Below are 19522 nucleotides of genomic sequence, written 5' to 3'. Positions count from 1 at the left end.
CATTTACCATTCTGTCATTTTTTTAAACTTGATTCCAAGGCAGCTATGAGAGCCAGTGCTGAGAAATGCAAATATTGCATCTTTACCTCCAAGAGGGGGAAGCTTCAGCCACATTTCCTGTAAATGTTACAACTTAAAGCTCACCTGGGTACAACAAGGCATCAATACCAGCTGAAGGAGAACCTGAGGCTGAGAGCACCTTTTAGCTACACCTGAGCTAGAAACAATGTTTTTATGGCAAAAAGTCCTCTGGACATGATCCACTACAATGGACCATAATGCTGAAGTCTCTTCTACATCAGGGACTCTGAGGAGAAATAAGCACACAATAAATATTCACTGCTGTTCCTGCCACCAGCTCACACAGCTGTCAGCATTCAGCAGTGCTGCTGCTGTGTCCCAGTACTTGAAAGCTCTGTCCTCTGGAGGCCTTGATGAAATTTTGTTTATCAGTTGGCCTTGCTATCAGCTGGGAAGCCTTTCCTCAGCCAGAGCTCAGGGAGGAGCAGGCTCTGCTTGACAAAGCCCACAGGTTGCTGGAAGATGCTTGAGGTTTACAAAAATGGAGCGGCCAGAGCAGAACAGCATCAAAAGTCACCCATTATTTGTAAAATCTACCTCCACCTGCAACTAATACAGGAAAAGAGGAACACCAGCTTGAATTAAGTCTGTTAAAAAAGTCCCTAGCTTTATGAAGGAAAGTTTGGAACCTTCCTGTTGAGCACACACCCAGGGCCTGGAGGGCAGGAGGTGCTGCAGGCAGCAGAAACACTCTTTTGTCAGAAATCCACCAAGGAATTATTGTATCCAGCACATCCTGAGCCAGGCTCCAGCCAGGCAGCTGATGGAACCTTCCCTGCCAACTCAAGTGCACCGTGGAAAATGCTGGTGCTCCCTGCCAGGGGTGAGATCCCATCCGGGCAGCCACTGCCCAGGGGGAGAAGGATACTGCAAATAAAAGCAAACTGTGAGGAGAATACAGGGAATAAAAGCAAATTGTGAGGAGAATACAGGGAATAAAAGCAAACTGTGAGGAGAATCAGTGAATAAAAGCAAACTGTGAGGAGCCAGCCTGTGTGTCAGAACCCAGGACATTCCTCTGGCTGCCCTGGAGGGCTCAAGACCCCTGCACAGAGTCAAAGACACCTGTGCCTTCAATTTTAACCTATGGAAACAACTACCAGCTTTGTGTGAGGATTTACAAGCCACAAGGGTTTGAGCAGAATGATAGTGAATTTGTCACAGGGTGAAAAAGTAGAATTTTGGGGATTTAGAATGGGGGTTCAAGAGAAAAGATGGAGGAATCTGGGCATGTCCTGTCTTTCTTCTTGTGCTTCTTCTTGCCCTCCATCTTCTGCTGTGATGGTGGCACTTCTGGATTGATTTAGAGACAGACTAACATAGGTGATAGGTATTGGAAAATTATTGTAAATAAAATACATGTCGTTCTTAGTATAAAAAACTAACACCACCCCAAGGGCAGTCAGTGTGTGCCTCAACCCAACTTGCTGGACAGACCTCCACAGGTCAGAAAAAAAAAGAATGTATTAGATAAGAGAAAATAAACAACCTTGAGAACCAGAGATGAGGAATCCCAACCCCTTCTTCAAGCGCGGGGCTGGGAAAAAAGACTTTTTAATACCTTGGGAGCCATTCCAGCAACACAAAACCTGAGAGTTGGGAGCCAGGGCTCCCTTGTTTGCTCAGCATCCCCCAGGGGACAGCAAGCAGAGCCACTACAGCAGGATGCAGTGCCAGCTCACCCGCTTGGTCTGGGGACTCAGAGCAGCTCAAAGCACCACGGTCCTGGCAGGACGCAGCTGAGCAGGCAGAGCTGCACATCAGCTGCACTAAATCAATTGGAAATAGGTTTTGGTTAATCCTCTGCAGCCTTTTAATGTTGGGATTGTGACAACTTGCCCGGCTTTTTAGGCAAACAGCAATTTCCACACTGGTTTAGGCAAGCCTCAGTGCTGATTATAGCATCTTTCACAGACAAGATACAAAAAGCCCTCTGCAATGTGTTACGTTAGCACATGCTTAAATTTGAGCACTCTCATTTTTACTGGGGCTTTTCTCATGTGCAACAACTTCAGCACATCCGAATTTGCCAGTCTGCAATATGACCAAGATATCCTATCCCAGCTCAGAACTATGTAAAAAAACCCTCTTTGTATTTAGCTCCTGGAAAAACTGATACGTGGGTATTTCTAGCATCAGCTAATACAACTGGAAAATTGGCAACAGAAAACAAAAATAAATGGAAAAGTAGCCTTGGCTAGTCCCTAATCCATCTCTTTTGCAGATAAAAATTTCAGCCTTTTACAGGTTTTATAAGCAAAAATTAAAAAAAAAAAAAAATGAACAAACTATAGGGCATTTTATGGAAACACTGTTGTGGCAAAGCTCCATCTGAGCAGGACAACCTGGCAATTGGCAGCAAGGGAGCTGTTCCAGATGAGGCAATTCACCCTTCTCCCCTGTTTTAATGAGGATCTGGGAAGCAGCAGAGCCCCACAGCACAGCAAGAGGGAGCCAAGATTTGTGGGTCCATGCCCTTGTCTCAAACACCCCAACTGAGCCACTCAGCCTCTGTGCTCCACTCATCACTGAGCTCTCCAGAGCCCTCATTTTTCTCCTTGTGCCAGGCAGGGACAACTCTCAGGTCCATGTCCTGCCTGGCCCAAGAGAACCCCAAACTCATCATTCCTGACAAACTGACATCATGCATCCAGGTATTGGCCACATTTCCCATGCTCACAGAGGAATGACCCTGTGTTAAAGTGTAACTGCCACCTGCCCCTGGAATGAGGCAGCTCAATGCCATTTTATGGCCTTTAACATGCCAGAGGCCTCTGTGCACAGTGAAACTGGGCACCTTTCCCAGGTGCAGTTTACAGCTGTACTCTGGATTTCCCTCCTGCACGCCTGCAGTGACTCACAGGGGCCAGACCAAGGTCTGGGTAGCAGCTGCCCCCAGTGCTGGTCAGGAAAAGGGAATCTGGATCTTCTTCAGCAGCTGCATCATGGAACCTGAAAGCCACTGAGGTCTCATGAGCAAACCACCTCTCAAAACCAGCATGTTCCTGCAGATGATTTACAGGACAAGGATCACTGAAACAGTTTCACCACAGCATCACCACAATAATGATTTTCAATGTTTCTACAGGAGCAGAGGCTGCTCCTGCATCTCGTGATGAAATAATGGGCATGGGAACTGCTCCTAGCCAGAATGGTGGTGGTTTCATACTCTTCCTTTTCAGCTTCCAAAGAGCTGTGCCAACAATGAATTTTAGCACTTGTGGTGAAATCCATGGCACTGGCTGTGCAGCAACCTGAGCTGCTGAAATCATAGGATTAGTTTCCATTTTAAAGGAAAATTAAGAGTGAAGAAAAGGACATTGTGGAACTTTTCACTGAAGCAGCATTTGACAATAGGGATGCTAAAGTGAAAAAGTTAATTATATTTATATTCATAAATACACACCATCATGTATTCCCAGAGTCTCACCCAAGAATTCAAACTATTTTGATGGGTGACACAATATTTTCACAAGCTCCTCCTCTTGGACTGGGTGCAGGCTGTGTGCAGATATAAAATTTTCCCCTCTATGTAACCTCACTGAGTAGCCAACCCTTGGACCAGCACAGCCCTGATATCCTCAGTGCCCATCTGGATTTTGCCCAGAGCAGCTCCACGCCTCCCACGAAAGCCAGAGACAGACAGTGGGGGTTTAATTGCCTCACTCCACCTGGAGCAAACAAAGCTTCCTGCACCGTGAGGGATTTACAGACTGGAGCTTAGTCCAGACAAAAATAGCTCCACATGAAATTGGGGGAACAATCTCAGCATGCCCATATCTCTTCATTAAAAAAAAAAAATTAGAAGGAAAGCCACAGGACATGTATAAAAGCATTTGGCAGCTCAGATCTCCACTTGGAACCAGTTTGATTAATAAAAGCAGACAGCAGGTGACAGGGAGGACCCCACAGTGCACACAGGCTATACACAAGTTAACAAAACACTGTATACCATTGCTAAGCAAGTTTGCTATTTGCACATCAAACAAATACACAGCGTTTGCTGGGTACCAGCAAAGACAATCTAACAACAACAAAGCAAGCCATCCCCTCCCACTAAGTAAACAACCTACTGGTTTTATTCAGAAACAGCAGATTCTGTGATCCTCAGAGTCCCTGCTGAGCAGGCAGCAGAACCTCTGGACTTGCTCATGCAGTCAGGCTATTGCTGCCCCTCTAAGCCACCACCAGAGCACATGGAGAAGATATTCTATATTAGTCACTTCATTGTTTAAGGAAAAATGCATACCAGGGAAAATAGAAGAACGTGATTCTTTGTTTTGCACCAGACTAATCCCTCTTTTGCCCACAGAACAGGGAGAGGACAAAGCCTGGGCTGGACCAGTGGCTGCCAAAGCCCCATCAGGTGTCCTGTCCTCAGTGCTGTCCCCCAGGCAGCAGCACTGCCAAGAGGAGACTCGGCTTGGAGACAGCAGTGTCCCCAGATTCAGCCAAACTGCAGATTTCTCATCCCCAGCTTCCTTGGATCAGCTTCCCCAGGGCTGTGCTCTGCCACATGTCCCCAGTGTCCCCTCACTGTCCCTGTGCCACACAGGGGAGCCACACACTGTCCTGGAGCAGCAGGAGATATTGTAGACACCACATCCTAGCAGAAAATTCAACAGCAAATCTGCACCACAGAGTCACAGAATGGTTTCAGTTGGAAGGGACCTTGAAGATCCTTCATTTCTGACACCCCCTGCCATGGCAGGGACACCTCCCACTGTCCCAGGCTGCTCCAAGCCCAAATGTCCAAGCTGGCCTTGGGCACTGCCAGGGATCCAGGGGCAGCCACAGCTGCTCTGGGCACCTGTGCCAGGGCCTGCCCACCCTCATCCAGTCAGCAAAGAATTTCTTCTTTGTGTCTCACCTAACCCTGCCCTTTTCCAGGGGCATTGAAGTCATTCCCCCTTATCTTACCACTGCCCACCTTTGTAAAGAGTCCCTCTCCAGCTCTCCTGTAAGGGCCAGAACAAGATGATGGGCTGCTGTGGGGCTGTCACCAGCTGGAAAGAGCCCTGCTCCTGGCTGGTGCTGCAGAAAACACTCAGGATGTTGTTTTTAGGGACAGCCTCAGCATGGACAACTCCACTAGAGAACAGGGGAACTCTTCCCCAACCCAAAGCTTTGGGTATCTTTTGTGTATCTGCTGCTGCTCCACCTCTGCTCCAGCCACCCCTGGCTTCCCACAGGGCTGCAGGGAATTGCTCCAAGGCTCAGGAACCTCCACCTGTACCCCTGCTGTTTAAATTGCTAATTGGGAGCTGTAACTGAGCCTTTGGGAAAGGAGGAGGATGGGCATGTTCCTTGCTATTTTTAAGAAAAGCCATTTTGCAGTTATTCTGCAGCCCAGGTCCCCACCTGTCCAGTTCAGCCTGTTTGGGAACTCTCCTCTCTTATTCACCCAAAAGCCTCTGAGACATCTGAGTCTGTCATCAGCCTGGTCTAACACCCACTTGGTGCAGGATCTGTACCACTGGAATAAGACAGGTTGAACATCAAAGTTGGGGTTTTTTTAAAGCACACAATATCTGCCCAGCTTTGTTGGTGTTGAGGGAGTGGCTGGATTTTAGGCAGCTTCTTTTTCAAAGGCTTTTTGTTAACAACTAAATGAAAAACCCAGAGTTGAGGTTTTCCTCTTAAAAAAAACAAGGCAGAGATTAAGGATATGAAGAAAGAAGTCAGTTTCTTCCCACTCTAATTGTACTGAGACACTGACTTGAGGGCTCCAAAATTACAGATGTGTAATCCAAGACAATGAACTCTTTACTGAGGGATTAGCAAACCATGCAAAACTGATTCCTTATTCAAATGCCTCGCAATTGTAAGGGCATCTGTTCCACTTTGCAAGTCATCCCAAAGGCTTTGTTTGTTTTGATTTCCTCTTCCATTATGAAGACAGGGCACTTTGCATTATTTTCACACTGTGTAGTGAGCATTATTGTTTAGTCTAATAAGGGACAGTTAATGAAATTCAATAAATATTTTTAAAACCTTAATTTTCTTTTAAGTTACGACACAAACCCTCACAACCATAAAAACTGGAACTGTCTTTAGCCAAAAGCCAAGTGTGTAAAAATGTAACCCAAAACATCAGGACCTGAAGGAAAAACTGTTTTGTTTCTCCAAGGTCTACTAGGGGCACATAAAAAAAATCTGCAGGTTTAAATAATATTACTAAGACAAAACAATTAGGTTTAAATAATACTACTAAAAATTAGTAATTTAATTAGTAATTAAATATTACTAAAATAATATTACTAAAAAAGGTTTAAATAATATTTATTTATTTCTTATTTATTTTACTAACACAAAATAAATTAAAATAAAATAATATTACTAACACAAAATGATGCCAGAGTCAGGGCTGAGGACTAAGAGAGAGCATGATGCCATCATTCCTGCTTGGAGCAGTGGAATAGTTCTGGAAACAATTTAAAATGTCGCAGGAGGAAGCGTGGATGGAGTGTGTGACCTTTGGAAACTGAAGGGTGGATCTCAACAAAAATATCCCATTTACCCTGAGCCACACTGCTCCTGCAGGGCCAAGGGAGATGCTGGCCCACCTATTTGGTTCAGAAGGAAAAGCAAAAAATTACAATTAAGGGGGGAAAAAAAATAAACATCCCAATCTGCCAACATACCAGTGCAATGCAAAAGCTGCCAAACTGCTCTGGAAGCAGCAGCCTCTTCCACAGCTCTCTCTCAGATCAGCAGATAACAGAATCTGGATGACAGCCTAGGTTTATGCCTGTTTCCCAACACCAGATCCTTGCAGGAAGCCCCAACCTTCAGCCATCTGATGCTGTGGGTCTCCTGGGCTGCCAGCTCTGAGCCCCTGCCTGTCACACCACGGCTACACTGAGCAAACAAAACACCAAGGGTCCAGAGAGACAGAGGAATTGATGCTGGTGGTGAAAATGGTGTTTCTGCAGGAGCTGCTCCTGCAGGCTCAGCAGTGCTGTCACTCAGGAGCTGCTGCTGTCCCCATCCTGCAGGAGATGCCCCCGGTGACAAGGGAGCAGAGAGGATCTCCAGGGATCACAGGGGGTGACCCAGCCCTGTGCCCTTGGTGCAAAAAGGTCACTTCATGCTCGCTTTCTAAAAGGCAAAAATAAATCTTTTCCACAGCTGAGCTAGAGAAAAACCCTGGAGAAATATGGACCAGCAAAATCTGCATTTTGCTGCTGCAGGAATTGGGACATGGAGCTGGAAGGAGCTCAGACAGGATGCAGAATGTGAGGACCAGCCCTCCAAGTACCACTGAGTGCTCACAGCAAAGATCCCTACACCTTCAGCTAGCATTTTACCACAAATTCTTCATAGTCCTTCTATAAATTCATGGCACTTGCTCTTACAGAACCACTACTCTGTGCTTTTCACCAAGAAATTTAAGTCACTTGCAGCACACAAAGATCAAAACCAAATGCTTTGATTTACAAGTTCCAGTCAAAGTCAGAGGAAGTGTGAAAAAAAAAATACAAACACCTGAAATAACTAGAAGGCATAGCTCGTGTCTGGAGCTAAGCAAAGGAATGCAAATAAAAAACGTGGCCAATTATTTCTAAAAACCTCAGGAGAGGTCCCAAAGATCCTGTCCTTGCCCACAGCCCAGACCCTGCTATTGCAATAGAAAAGAGCCCTTGAGGCAGCAGCATCTTCCCAGCTTCCACATTACTTCAAACTGAGCCACGCTGAAATCTAATGAGAGAGGGCTCAAATCATCAGTTCTGCACAGCCACAAAAGTGCTGCTCTGAATATCTTTACACCTTAATGCAGCTGCCCTGGGGCAAATGTTTCCCTGTGCACGCACACACTGCCAAAGGAGCAAGTGTGTTTCTCAGCCATCAGATCAAGAGATACAGGAACAGCCAGAAGAGATGCATGAATGATCACAGCCTGAGCTGAACCAGGAGAAAATGACAATCCCAAAGCCAGGAATGCAAGGAGCTACTGCTGGTTTGGCTTTCAAACCTGTTAGGAAAAAAAAAATTCTTACATTTCTAACATGGAAGATGAATCTTAAATTTCATGATAGCAGGTCAATAATTCACTCATGCAGGAGTTGTAACTTGGTCTTAAACACATGGAACAACACGCAGGATGGTGTTAACATCTTATTTTGCAGTGGTGTTGAATGACTGCTCATAATTAGACCATAATTGTGATTTAATTGCTCTGTGATCTGACTGGCCATAAAGTGGGAGCCAGGAGTCCCATCTCAATGGGTGGAAAGATTAACTTTATTGTGGAAAGCATAGCCCCCTTTCATGCCATGAAAAGCATCACATTAACTCCTGGAATTTTTTATAACAGGCACAATGTGGCTCTTGGGCTCTTTTGCCAATCTCTGGGGTGCTACTCCGTGGCTGGAGAGGATGGATGACTGCTCTGCCACAAGCAGGATCAACTTCTAAATGCTGGCAAGTTCTGCACTGTAAATTCAGGCACAGTAAAGATAAGGTCTTGCTCAAGGCAGTATTTTAATACAAGATATACACATTTCATGACTGCTAAGTGCAGTACTTCTGTAAAGAAATAAGACTAATGATTTGTAGCAAAATATGCTCCAAGTGAGAGAAGAAGAGATTCTGCCTTTTTTTATTTTACATTTCATTCACAACTACTCCAGTTGTCAGAGTTGAAAACAGGCTTTATAAATCAAGAACACAAGAACATCTCTGAGGTTTTCAGATGGCAACACTTCTTTCTCTCCACTTGAAACCCACCTGGGTCCAAAAAGAATTTGGGTCAGATGGAAAAATGACTGAGAGAATTCACTGGCACTGAGCTAGCAGAGACTAGAAGGAAAACACTTTCTGGTGCTCGTGTGTGATGCTGCAGAGGTAAACTGGGAACAGCAAGAGGTCACTCTCTAAACAGCCTCTCCCTTCCCTGGCCCAGCACAGCACCCCCAAGCCCTGCTCCACACTCACTGCTGCGATGCTGCAGAGCCAGGCTTGGGCACTGAGCACGGGATGTTCAGCATCACCACTCACAAAGTGACACTCTGCTTCCCCGTGTGTGCTAAACCACCAAACACACAGCAATCCACTGATGCATCAGCTCTTCCTTCTTTTTTTTAATAAATGTTTTACCAAAAAATCCCAAAATAACAAACAGAAATTGTCTCACAAGCTCTCTCAGGAAAATAAAAGGAAAATACTCAAATACCAGCTCATGGAAACTTTTTGAAAGAGGCTGGTCTTGTTCACATGAATTTATGTAACTGAGTTTAACATCTCATGTACAGCAGATGCCAGCCTGACATTGAAGCATTGAGTAACTGCACTGAATTTCAGGATTTATCTTAGGGTCAAGTTAATGTTTGAAAAGAAACAAATGCAGCCGATAGCACTGGGTAAACAGTGACTGTTTCTGCTTGGGATCATGCCTGCTCCTGTCTGCCCTGTACAGGGCTAAAAAAAGCCCCACAAGCACACGACTCCTCCCTACCGTGGGATCATCCCAGCTGCAAAGTCCTACCAAAATTAATAATTGCATAAACTGCTCTCAGCACCTCCTGGTTTCAAAGCAATAGGTCTTTAGGAGCTTGGGATTCTGAGACTTTTTTAGGGAAGCAAAGCGTTGAAATGAGAACTGAAAAACCAATTTAATTTACAAGCATATTAATTTTGACAGTTTCCCGTACCAAGCATCTGGCTTGGTGTGGTTTGGCACAGGTCATCGAACCAGGGAGCAAGAAAAAACCTGGAAATCTCTCACTGAGGGAGAATGAAAACCCAGATACCCTGCCTCAAACAAACGTGGTCTATTTTTTACAGATACAGTCTTAATTCTTCTCTTTTGGAGGATGGCACAACAAACTTCTCTCCTCTTATGCTAGACTCTGTTAACCAAGATCCATGAGAAGAAATTGTGTGCCTGGTTTTATAACAGATCTATCCAATGCAATCAATTATCAATTTATCAAAGTGAGCTATTTTGACAAATGTGAAAGGTATTCAAGGAAGTTACAATATTCACAGTACAGCTGGGAAATCCCTATGTTAAGGCAATGCCAGCTTTAGACTAGAATATGTGACCACTGCTCCTATAATTCAATCTATTAATTCCATACTCTATGACCAAGTAATAATAAAAATGCATTTATTAACTCCACAGAAGTTAATTGCCAATTTCATCAGAACGTAGGCACAGATGTAAGATGGAAACAGTCAGTCATAAAAGCACTACATGTTAACTGAGGTTTTTTCACACATTTGACAGTTCTGAAAGTTACTAAGATACATGGCAGCAAGATTCTTCCTCTCTCTCCCCCAAAACAGGCAACTACAATGGCACAGTTTTATTCTCAAATGTCACAGCAAAAAAGGGGGCATAAGGGGAAAAGGAAGGGAAAGCTCCACCCAAGTTCTTTAGCCTTCTTCACTCTTCCTCCCAGGGTAAGCAAAGGACCAATAAATCCCATATGACCAGTATTAAATATCAATTAATTTCCATTAAGAGATTTCACAGAGGCTCCTCCTTTTTGTACGTACTTTTCAAACTTACCACTCACAAAAGCAAGGAAAAAAAATGTTGCAAGTGAACCTGTAAGTTACCAAACTCTGGTCAATTGACAAAGCCCACGCACAGCCTATTCCACCTCCATTTCCATCCTCGTCTCTTTCACCAAGTGCAAGGTCAGAACTGTTATTTTCCTGCTCATGCTTGCAGATGACTGACTTATAGTAAATTTCCTGTTTTTCCAGCCTTGTAAATGTCATACAAAACAGACAGGCAATAAAATGTATACATTTCCAGGCTAATATTGCCCCAGCACTTCAGCACCAATCAGTTAGGAACTAAGAACTGCGAGGAGGAGGAAAATCTGGGTAACTTTGTAAAAAGTTACTACTTAAAAAAATCTGGATAACTATGTAAAAACATGTTTACAATCTTATCTGCACACTCCTCGGCTGCCTGCTCTAGTGCCACACTTTTCCTGTTGAATGACAGCTGCCATTCCCATAATCAGATTTTTAATCAACACAGAAGTAATGAATTTTAATTAAAATACTCTCCTTTTCCATGCTTCTGATTCTGATACATGAGGGAGAGCTGTGCTTTGCAAAGAGCAGCGTGCAGATGCCAGGCTACCATTGACAGTCTTTCCAGACCACAAAAATATTTAGTGATCTAAAAACCAAATATTTATTTCTATTCCACATTCTTGGCTAATAAAGCATTTCTTAAAAATATGGAGAAAAAAAAAAAAGAAAAGAAACTACAACCCCACAGTAACCAAGGGCTTGGTTCTCAGCTCTAGATGGGAACAGTCCAAGGTTTAAGTGCCTGCCCTGACTCACAGATGGGTTTTGAACCCTTTCCTCCCACTTTCCAGGTAAACCCAACCAACACACTAAAACTCAGCTCTCTGCCCATTCTTTTGACCATATCCTGAAGCTGAGACACATTTACCACCAAGTTCTGTCATGTGCAGTTTATTCCCAGGACATGTTTTATTTATACTAACTCATGTTTCCAAAACAACAAAAAGTTTGATCACAAATTGTTTGGTTGGGAAGGGTTTTATACACACCTTCCTTCACCCACCAACACCGGTCACATTGCAACACCACAAGCTGTATTTTAATACTTCTGCTAAAACAATCAGTATGTAAAAAAACCTCTGCCTAATTTCCTCATACTTTTCTTCGTGCTTTTCTCCCCCTCCCACTTGGGCAGGGAAACCAGCAGGCTGAATTTCCCTCACCACTTCCCAGTGAAGTGAAGGCAGCAGGAAAAACAGGCATTTGTTTAACAAAAAATGGATATTTTGGGAGTTTGACAGTGTTTGCTGGAATATTGCTACTGAGTCCTGGAAGGGACTCACAAGTCCCTGAGCTGTGGTGGCTCAGCTCCGGGGCAGGGGGTGGAGGGGCAGTGCACAAGCTCAGCTCCTCTCCGACACCATCGCTGGCATCTGCTCTGGCTCCGGAGCTTCCAAGGATGAAACAAGTGCCTGCAGCCCTTCATCTCAGCTCATCGGTGAGCCCAGGGACAAGACTTCAGGTGACAGTCCTGCCAGCTGGCCAGAAATTCTGTCTGCAGCTACCAGCTGGGTAGAACGAAGTACAGGGAAAAAAACCCCTCGCACCACAAGCCAGAGTGAAATCCCCACCTTAAGGATGCACACGTCTGGATGACAAATAAACCTTCCCCTAAGGAATCTCTTGGGCAACACGAAGAAAACTTCCCTTCCTTCCAGCACTTGGAGCTGACCTCGGGGAGCTCCCTCACCTCTCACACCTCCGGCTGTCCAGCTGCAGTGCTGCTGCTCCTGCCCGTCCGACCAGCCTCGGTGGCTGCGGCAGCACCAACAGCTTCTTGGCACTAAATTCAAGTCCTGTCCTGGAAATCACAAGCCCATTAGCCAGGCCTGTTAGCTAACCTGTTGAGCGACTGTGGAGTGTACACGGATGTGAAGTGGCATCTTTTTAATCCAGCATGGGAGGACTCTTCCTACCCTCTTCCTCAGCCAAACAGGAGAGCTACCTGCCTGTTCCTTCAGCTGTGAGCTGCAGGGCTGGCAGCACGGATGTACCCTCACCTAGGGCAAACCAGGGGGAAGAAAGGTAAATCTGAGCAGCCTTTCAGCCAGAGAGGGAAGATGCGGGAGAGTCCAAGCTTTTTCTTCCCACGCTGGCAGCCGGCAAACACACGCTGCACTTTCAGAACAAGACTCCACTCATCACTCAGCAGCTCCAAAGGATGCTCAGCTGCTGGAGAAGGGGATCCCTGCCCCATTCCCGCAGCAGCGAAGCTCCCTCAGCCTCTCCGAGGGTCAGCGGGACACCGAGCTGCCCCGGACAAGCGCGGGTTCCCCGCAGGGAGCGCTGGCGGCTCCGCGGTGCCTTTGGGAAAGTCTCACGCAATTGCTCGCTGCGCTTAGCGCAGGGCAAGGACTGCGGAGCGGCTGCAGCCGGCTCCGGACCAGGAGGTGCCCGTGCATCATCAGTGCCCTCGCCGAAGGTGCGCACACGCGTGGCTGCCACTGTCGGGCCCCGCGCTGTCCCGCGGGGCTGATGCTCGCCACCCCCGGCACCGCGCTCGCCCGTGGCCACCCAGCCCCGCAGCCCCGCGGGAAGCGCGGAGCGAGTTCCCCCCGTCCCGCCGCGTTCCCCTCGCACCTTGTCGGACGGCTTTCACCACGATGGGGTCCTTGCAGCTCCGGATCACTTCCAGCACGTCGTAGCGCGGCAGCCCCGACACGCGGACCCCCTGCACCTCCAGCAGCAGCTCGCCCTCGCTCAGCGCCGCCTCGCCGTCCCCCGCCGCCGCGCCCGCGTACGGGAACTCGCCGTGCTCCGCGCCGCCGAGCAGGGCGAAGCCCAGCTGCCCGCCGGGCCCGCGGGTCAGCGCGCACTGCCGCACCCGGCTGGACCAGTGGTTCTTCTTCTGCACCACCCGCGACATGGCGCTGCGCGTCCCTCCGCGCCCGCGGAGCGCGCTCGGCAGGTGCGCAGGGGGCGCGGAGCCACCGCCCGCTCAGGCCATCACCGCCCGCACGGCCCCGCGCCCGCGGAGGGCGCGCACCGCCTCCCGCCCGCCCCTCCGCGCCGTCCCCTCTCCCCTCTTATTAAGAAAAAAAGAAAAAAATTAAATAAAATTAAAAATAATTTAAAAGCGCTGAAAAAGCAAATCCGGCAGGCGCGCGGTGTTGCCGCCCCTCTCCGCGGGAGCTGCGCGGGGCGCGGAGCCTTTCGGGCGATACAAAGCGCCGTTTGTTTTGTTCCAGTTCGGTCCGTCCCGCTCCGCCGCGCTCCGCGCCGCCGGCGCAGGCGCCCTGGCACGGCCCGCCCCGGCACGGCCCGGCCCCCGCCCGCTCCCCGCCCCCGGCACGGCCCGGCCGGCGCGGCCCCCCCAACCCACGTGCGGGCCCGGCTCCTCCCCGCGCCCACCGACAACTTTGCCCGAGGGAGGAGCCCGTGCCCGCGCCCCCCGGGCCGGGGAGAGGGTGAAGCCCCCGGCTGGAATCGTCTTTGCTCTGCCCCGCGCCCCCGGAGATGCTCCAGGGGACGGGGGACGGCAGATCTTTGCTTTCCCGGGAGGATTTCTAGGATTTTCCCAGTTGCGAGCCGCTGCGATCGCTTCTTACCTGCGCTTTCCAGATGGTTGTTACAGGAGAGGACGCAAAGTAAAAGTCCTGAGGAAAAACTTGCGCGAGTTTGTCATTAAAATGGTATCAAAGCGCTTGCACAAGGCTGAGTGAAAGTCGAGTTCCTACTCTTAGTTCTCCACTCCAGTTTTTGACTGAGTGATCGAATTTGAGACATTAATAATGTTTTCACATTGTGCTTTCCTCGTGTAATTGTTTAGAAGCTGGACAGACTAATAGCGAGGTCTGGCTGCTGGGGAAAGGGACAGGCATCCATTCGTTTGTCCTTGGCCAAAACTCTTCAAAGTTACCCAGAACTGGTGCAAAACTCAAAAGGGGAAAATAAGCAAGAGGGCACGTACCAGCTGTCCCTTCCAGGTCATGCTCCATGCTTCCAAACCTGAAAGCCAGGCCTCATTTTGAGCAGTCTTATGCATGACCGAACCCCTTCCAGCAAGGAGTTCACTTGTCAGATGTGTGCGTGCCCTATTTTGCTGCTAATCGGGACTGAGAAGTGACACAGGGAAACAAAAGAGTCAGGTCTGGCTGCCTGTGCTGCCCTAACGCGTGCTCAGACGCTACAGCCCGCAGACTTTCACTGCTGCCCGCGTCGCTCTTGCATCTCTCCCCTCCGCAGCCGAGCGTGTCCCGCGCTGATGGGCGATGCAGGAGAGGCGCAGGCTCGGCAAGCATCGCTGCTCGGGGAAGGAGCTCAGCCGAGCATCGTCTGCTGCTGGCCCAGCCGATCACAGGCTTAGCTCGCAGACCTGAGAGGTGACCGGGGTGCTCTCCCTGCCCTCGCACCTGTCCCGGATGGAGCAGGGAAGCCTGTCCTTCCCTCACTCCCTGCATTCCATCCTCCTTTCCCCAGCTGCAATCTCTCATCTGGCTGTCTTGTAGAGAGCTCCCATCGCTGCAGACGCCGCTCTGCAGCCGCGGGAGCCGCAGTCCCCAGCCCGAGTGGCACAGCCACAGCCAGGCACGAGAAAGGCTTGGCCGATGTCACATAGCACAGCACTGAGTCAGCCCCATCCCCTGTGCCTCAGGCAGCTCTGTCCAGGTCCCCATGGGAAGCAGATGGGATTACCAGAGCTCAGGAAAAGTCCTTCCAACAGAAGGGCAGAGCCTGCCCTCCTGGCTAGGAGTGGACTCATGAAGTTCAGTGTACCTGCTGTGTCTAGCCCCCACTTGCTTCCAAGAGGTTTCTTATTTTCATATTTGTTTTCATCCTTAAAGCCATGCTGATCCCTTATGTTTGAGCAGCAATAACTGCCTCACATCTGCTTTTCCTGGCTCAGTAACCAGCTGCCCCGTTTGTCACTTTTAGGATGACAGCACACTTTTTATTGTGCCTTCACCAGTAAAGAGTGGATAGGTCATCAGGCTGGATCCCCTGGGCACTAAATGCTCCTGTAGACCCTACAGAACAGCAGCATGGCTTGTGGGGAAGGCTTTCTCTCCTCTCTCATCTGTGCACTGGCTTGTTGTGTCACACATGTGAGCTCACGGTGCAGGGAGCCCCTTGTTCACAGCCCAGAGCTGGGTGTGACGTATTTTCATCACCATCATTTTGCAGGATGCCTTATGTGACAGCCCTGCTAAGCTAAAAATCATCTGGGATCCATGTGAACATCACATGAACTGTGGTTGCCCTGAATAGATCTTACAGAACTACTCATGCCTCATGGAAAAATTTTTGGAAAAGACTATTTAGAAAAACAAGTTTTGATAGTAAAATTTATGAGATGACAGACTTCCAAGGGCCCTTTTCAGTTTGCTTACAAGCACTGCAACTGTGCTGAACATGTGAGCTGTCCCCATTGTAAATCCTAATGCTGTACTCATGCCTGGGCCACTATGTTCCCAAAATTGTTCTTGCTGATAATTAACAAAGCCAGCAAATCTCAACCAGAACTTTATCTTGATTTTCAGATTTTCACTTCAGTTTTTGTCCTGGACCAATTTCCTACCACTTTACTGCCTCATTGCATCCAGGTGGTCAATCTGGATAACCCCAGATCCTGGAAGCTGGCACCACTTTTAACAGGTCAAATTCAGCCAAGGTATTTTGTTGTCCTGATTGCTGACTCTGTGACTGCCCAGCACCTTGCTGCTGCAAGGAGATTATTTCAGGGCACAGCTGCTCCAACCACCTCTATTAAAGGAAGCTCTTGGTCAGGCTTTAACAGTGCTGAGCCCTTGACCCATGGCCTGGCTGCTCCTGCCCAGAAGGGTCCCTGACACCATCTGATGGATAATTGGGTGATTACTCCATACAAACCTGGCATTGCATTTCTTTGCAGAGCCTAGCCTCTCTCCCAGGGACAGTGGTCCTGCCTTTGCAGGGGTTGGATTTAATGATTAACAGACTGCCTTCATCTCTGACAACTGCAGTTCTAATAATGACACTCTCCTTTTTGTGAGGGTCTCCAAGCACTTCACAAACAGCAATTAAGGAATCTTCAGAGGGCACCAACCTGGGGAGCAGCTGAATATTTACACAGGGCAGGGAGAAGCTCAGGGCACACTCCTCATCTGAGGATGCAGCCATCCTACCTGACTTGCAGCAGCTGCTCCAGCCTCATCTCCTGCAGGTCTGTGTGCTCTTTACCAGCTCACAGCCCATGACAGCACTGTGAAAACTGATTTGGGTGGGCTCAGGCCTTGAAGCAGAGCCTGATTCCGTTGCTCTTTTGTCTGCAGTCGCTCTGGCCCAGCTTTGGCAGCTGCTAATTTGTCAGGATGAGAAGGCTGATCTTTCTTCTTCCTCCTTCAGAAGGTGCTCTGCATGCTTTGGGCCCTGCTACAAACACACAACAGCTCAAATGGTTCTTTCAAATGGAATATTGACCCATGGTCTTGGTCTCAAACGCCTCTGAAATTTCGTGCTGTGTCCTGGATTCTAAAATGGGTCAAAGCTCCCCCAAGCATCAACTCATTCTCTCAGCTTTGCTACCAAAACTTGAGGAAACCACAGTTTGACTTTTTTTGGAATGGAAAACCATGTCTAGTCACTGAGAATGTTGTGGGTTTATGGCAGTTCACAGCCATGTACTCCCACCAGAGAGCATAAAGAAAGATGATAGTGGTTAAGACTACAAATGAAAGTACAGTTTATTTAATAGAACAGAATTTATTCTTAATTTCCAGATAAACCCCAAACCTTTAATATCATGGGCCTCAAGGCTTTGAAAGCCTAAGCACATAGATCCTGGAAAAAAAAAAAGAGAGAAGAAAGAGTTTAAACAAGATCCAGTTTCTCAGACATTGAAGTTTCCTGTGAGCACACTCACTCTACCAGAATCTGTCAGTAGGAAAGCCATGTATTGTGGTTATTTCCCAGACAAGAATTGTTTTTATAGCAATCCCACTTAACTCTTATTGGAGGAGAGTTTTCTGTGCAGCATCCAGGATTTTTCAACAGGCTGGTGCTGCTCTCTGGTAGCAAGGAGGAGATGGGCTGGTGCTGCTCTGAGTCCTGGCCAACATTTCAACAGATGACCCAACCCCAGGTACTGAACAAACCCTGTATTTACAGCAAACCTTCCCAGTGTCAGGACATGAGAAGCTCTGGTTAAAGCCACCAGCCAGCACAGACAGGTCCTGCCTAAGCTCAGGGACAGAGCTGGGCCAGCAAACTCCATCCCAAAGGGCAGCCCCTTGTGCAGGACATTTCCAGCCTCCTGCAGCCATCCAGGGCTGGCTCAGAGTGAGCCTGTGACCACAGGATGCTGGGAAGAAAAAGGAAACTCACCCCTTAGTGGGACTTCATGTCACCTTCCTCTACAATTTATTTCAATAATATCACACATAGTGGAATAGAAAGCTGAAGATCAATCTCATAACCATATTAAGACACTCTGGGGTGTATTTTATAGCACCATTAATATACTTCTTGGGTGGTTAAAGTCACCCACAGCATAAATTAATGGCTCCATAAAACATGCTCTGTCATATCCTATGGCTTAAATAACACACAATAGGCTGGGGATGTTGGGATGTGGTTGAGCTGGGTGGAAGCAAAGGGTCAGAGTGACCACCTGGAAGTGAGGATGCCAGCCTCAGGGGGCCCAGTCATTTTAAAAAAGCAAGATTCTAGAGAATCAATTACAAATTGTAGATTTCATTAACTTTCATTAGCACTCGTATTCCCAGGTTTATTAATTTCATTCAGGCATCTCTTCCCTGCAGAAGCTGTTCTGTTCCAGGGTAGGATTGTTGTGGGTGGGGCTTTTTGGCATGGAGGGAGCCAGGCTTGAAAAGCTCTGAAGTCTGGCACAGAGCAGGCAAAGCCTCTTGGTTAGAGCAGGGATCAGATTGGCTTTGCAGGGGAAGCTAAGCCTGCCATATGTTTCCACTTTCTGAAAGAAACTTGAAGGAAATGTCAATGCAGTGCCCATTAGGGACAGATTTTATTGGAGTGGAGGTCTTCGGTACCCACAGGAGTATTTAAAAAAAAAAAATTAAAAAGAAAAAAAATTAAAATTTAATAAGTAAAAATAAAAAATAAAAATATTAAAACTAAAATAAAATAAAAAAAAGGCAAAAAATAAAAACCCCCAAAAGCAAAAACAAACAAATGAAAAAAAACAAACCAAAAAAACCCAAAAAAAAGAAAATAAAAAATTAAAAAATAAAGTTTTTTCCTAGACTTTCTTGACCATGATCAAGCTGTAGAAGAAGCAAATTCCTCCTTCTAGTCTGGTAGATATTGGATCTTACCAAGTCCCATTCTTCCCCAGGAATTTTTCTTTGCTATTTTAATGTCTCCACATGAGTTAGCAAAGACCCTTCAGTAGACACTAGCTGTGTCCTGCTAAGATAAGCTATCCCAACTCACCTGTCTCAGCTGATAAACCTCCACTTCTCTGCTTCTGCTGCTTGAAAAAGAAAAGGGCTCACCTCTGATTTGTGCTGCAAGAGCTCAGCCCAGCTGCCCAAGGCACCAACACTCACCCAAACTCACTTCAGCTCAAGAGCCTCATTCTCTCCTTTCTTATCGTCCCTGTTCCCTCTGCAGATACAGAGAGAGCCTCACTGTATCCTAAAACTCCACCCCTGCTCTGCTGGGGCTCCTGGAGATGCTGTTCCCTGTCCTTCCCCTGTTGCTTTACCTCTCCAGTCCTCTCTATTTTCTCTATGTATTTTCAACACAAAATTTGCTATTCATTCCCCCTAAAAGTCCTGAAAACTAAAGCTGCATCCAGAAAGATTTCTGCTTTAAGTCTTTATGGAGCCATAAAGAGGAGGCAAAGTCTGCCCTTTTCAAACATGCTGCATGCTGACTAAGTTGGTAGTCCCTTGTGGTGGATGTGTATTAAAGCCTAATGGCTTAA

The 19522-nt window shown here is 47.4% G+C and overlaps 1 protein-coding gene across 8 annotated transcripts in view; it reads right to left on the bottom strand.

The window, feature by feature from the left end:
* The window catches only part of MAGI1 (membrane associated guanylate kinase, WW and PDZ domain containing 1), a 338177-nt gene extending 324673 nt beyond the window's left edge, over positions 1–13504 (bottom strand). For all 8 annotated transcript variants that reach the window (XM_066558206.1, XM_066558201.1, XM_066558207.1 and 5 more), the window contains exon 1: positions 13219–13504. In XM_066558206.1, the coding sequence (XP_066414303.1) occupies positions 13219–13504 (286 nt within the window). The remainder of the gene's footprint in view (positions 1–13218) is intronic.
* Positions 13505–19522: the final 6018 nt, after the last annotated feature.

This window comes from Molothrus aeneus, chromosome 12 (genome assembly GCF_037042795.1).
Source record: "Molothrus aeneus isolate 106 chromosome 12, BPBGC_Maene_1.0, whole genome shotgun sequence".
Taxonomy (NCBI): Eukaryota; Metazoa; Chordata; class Aves; order Passeriformes; family Icteridae; genus Molothrus; species Molothrus aeneus.
This window is presented reverse-complemented; position numbering and strand designations above follow the sequence as displayed.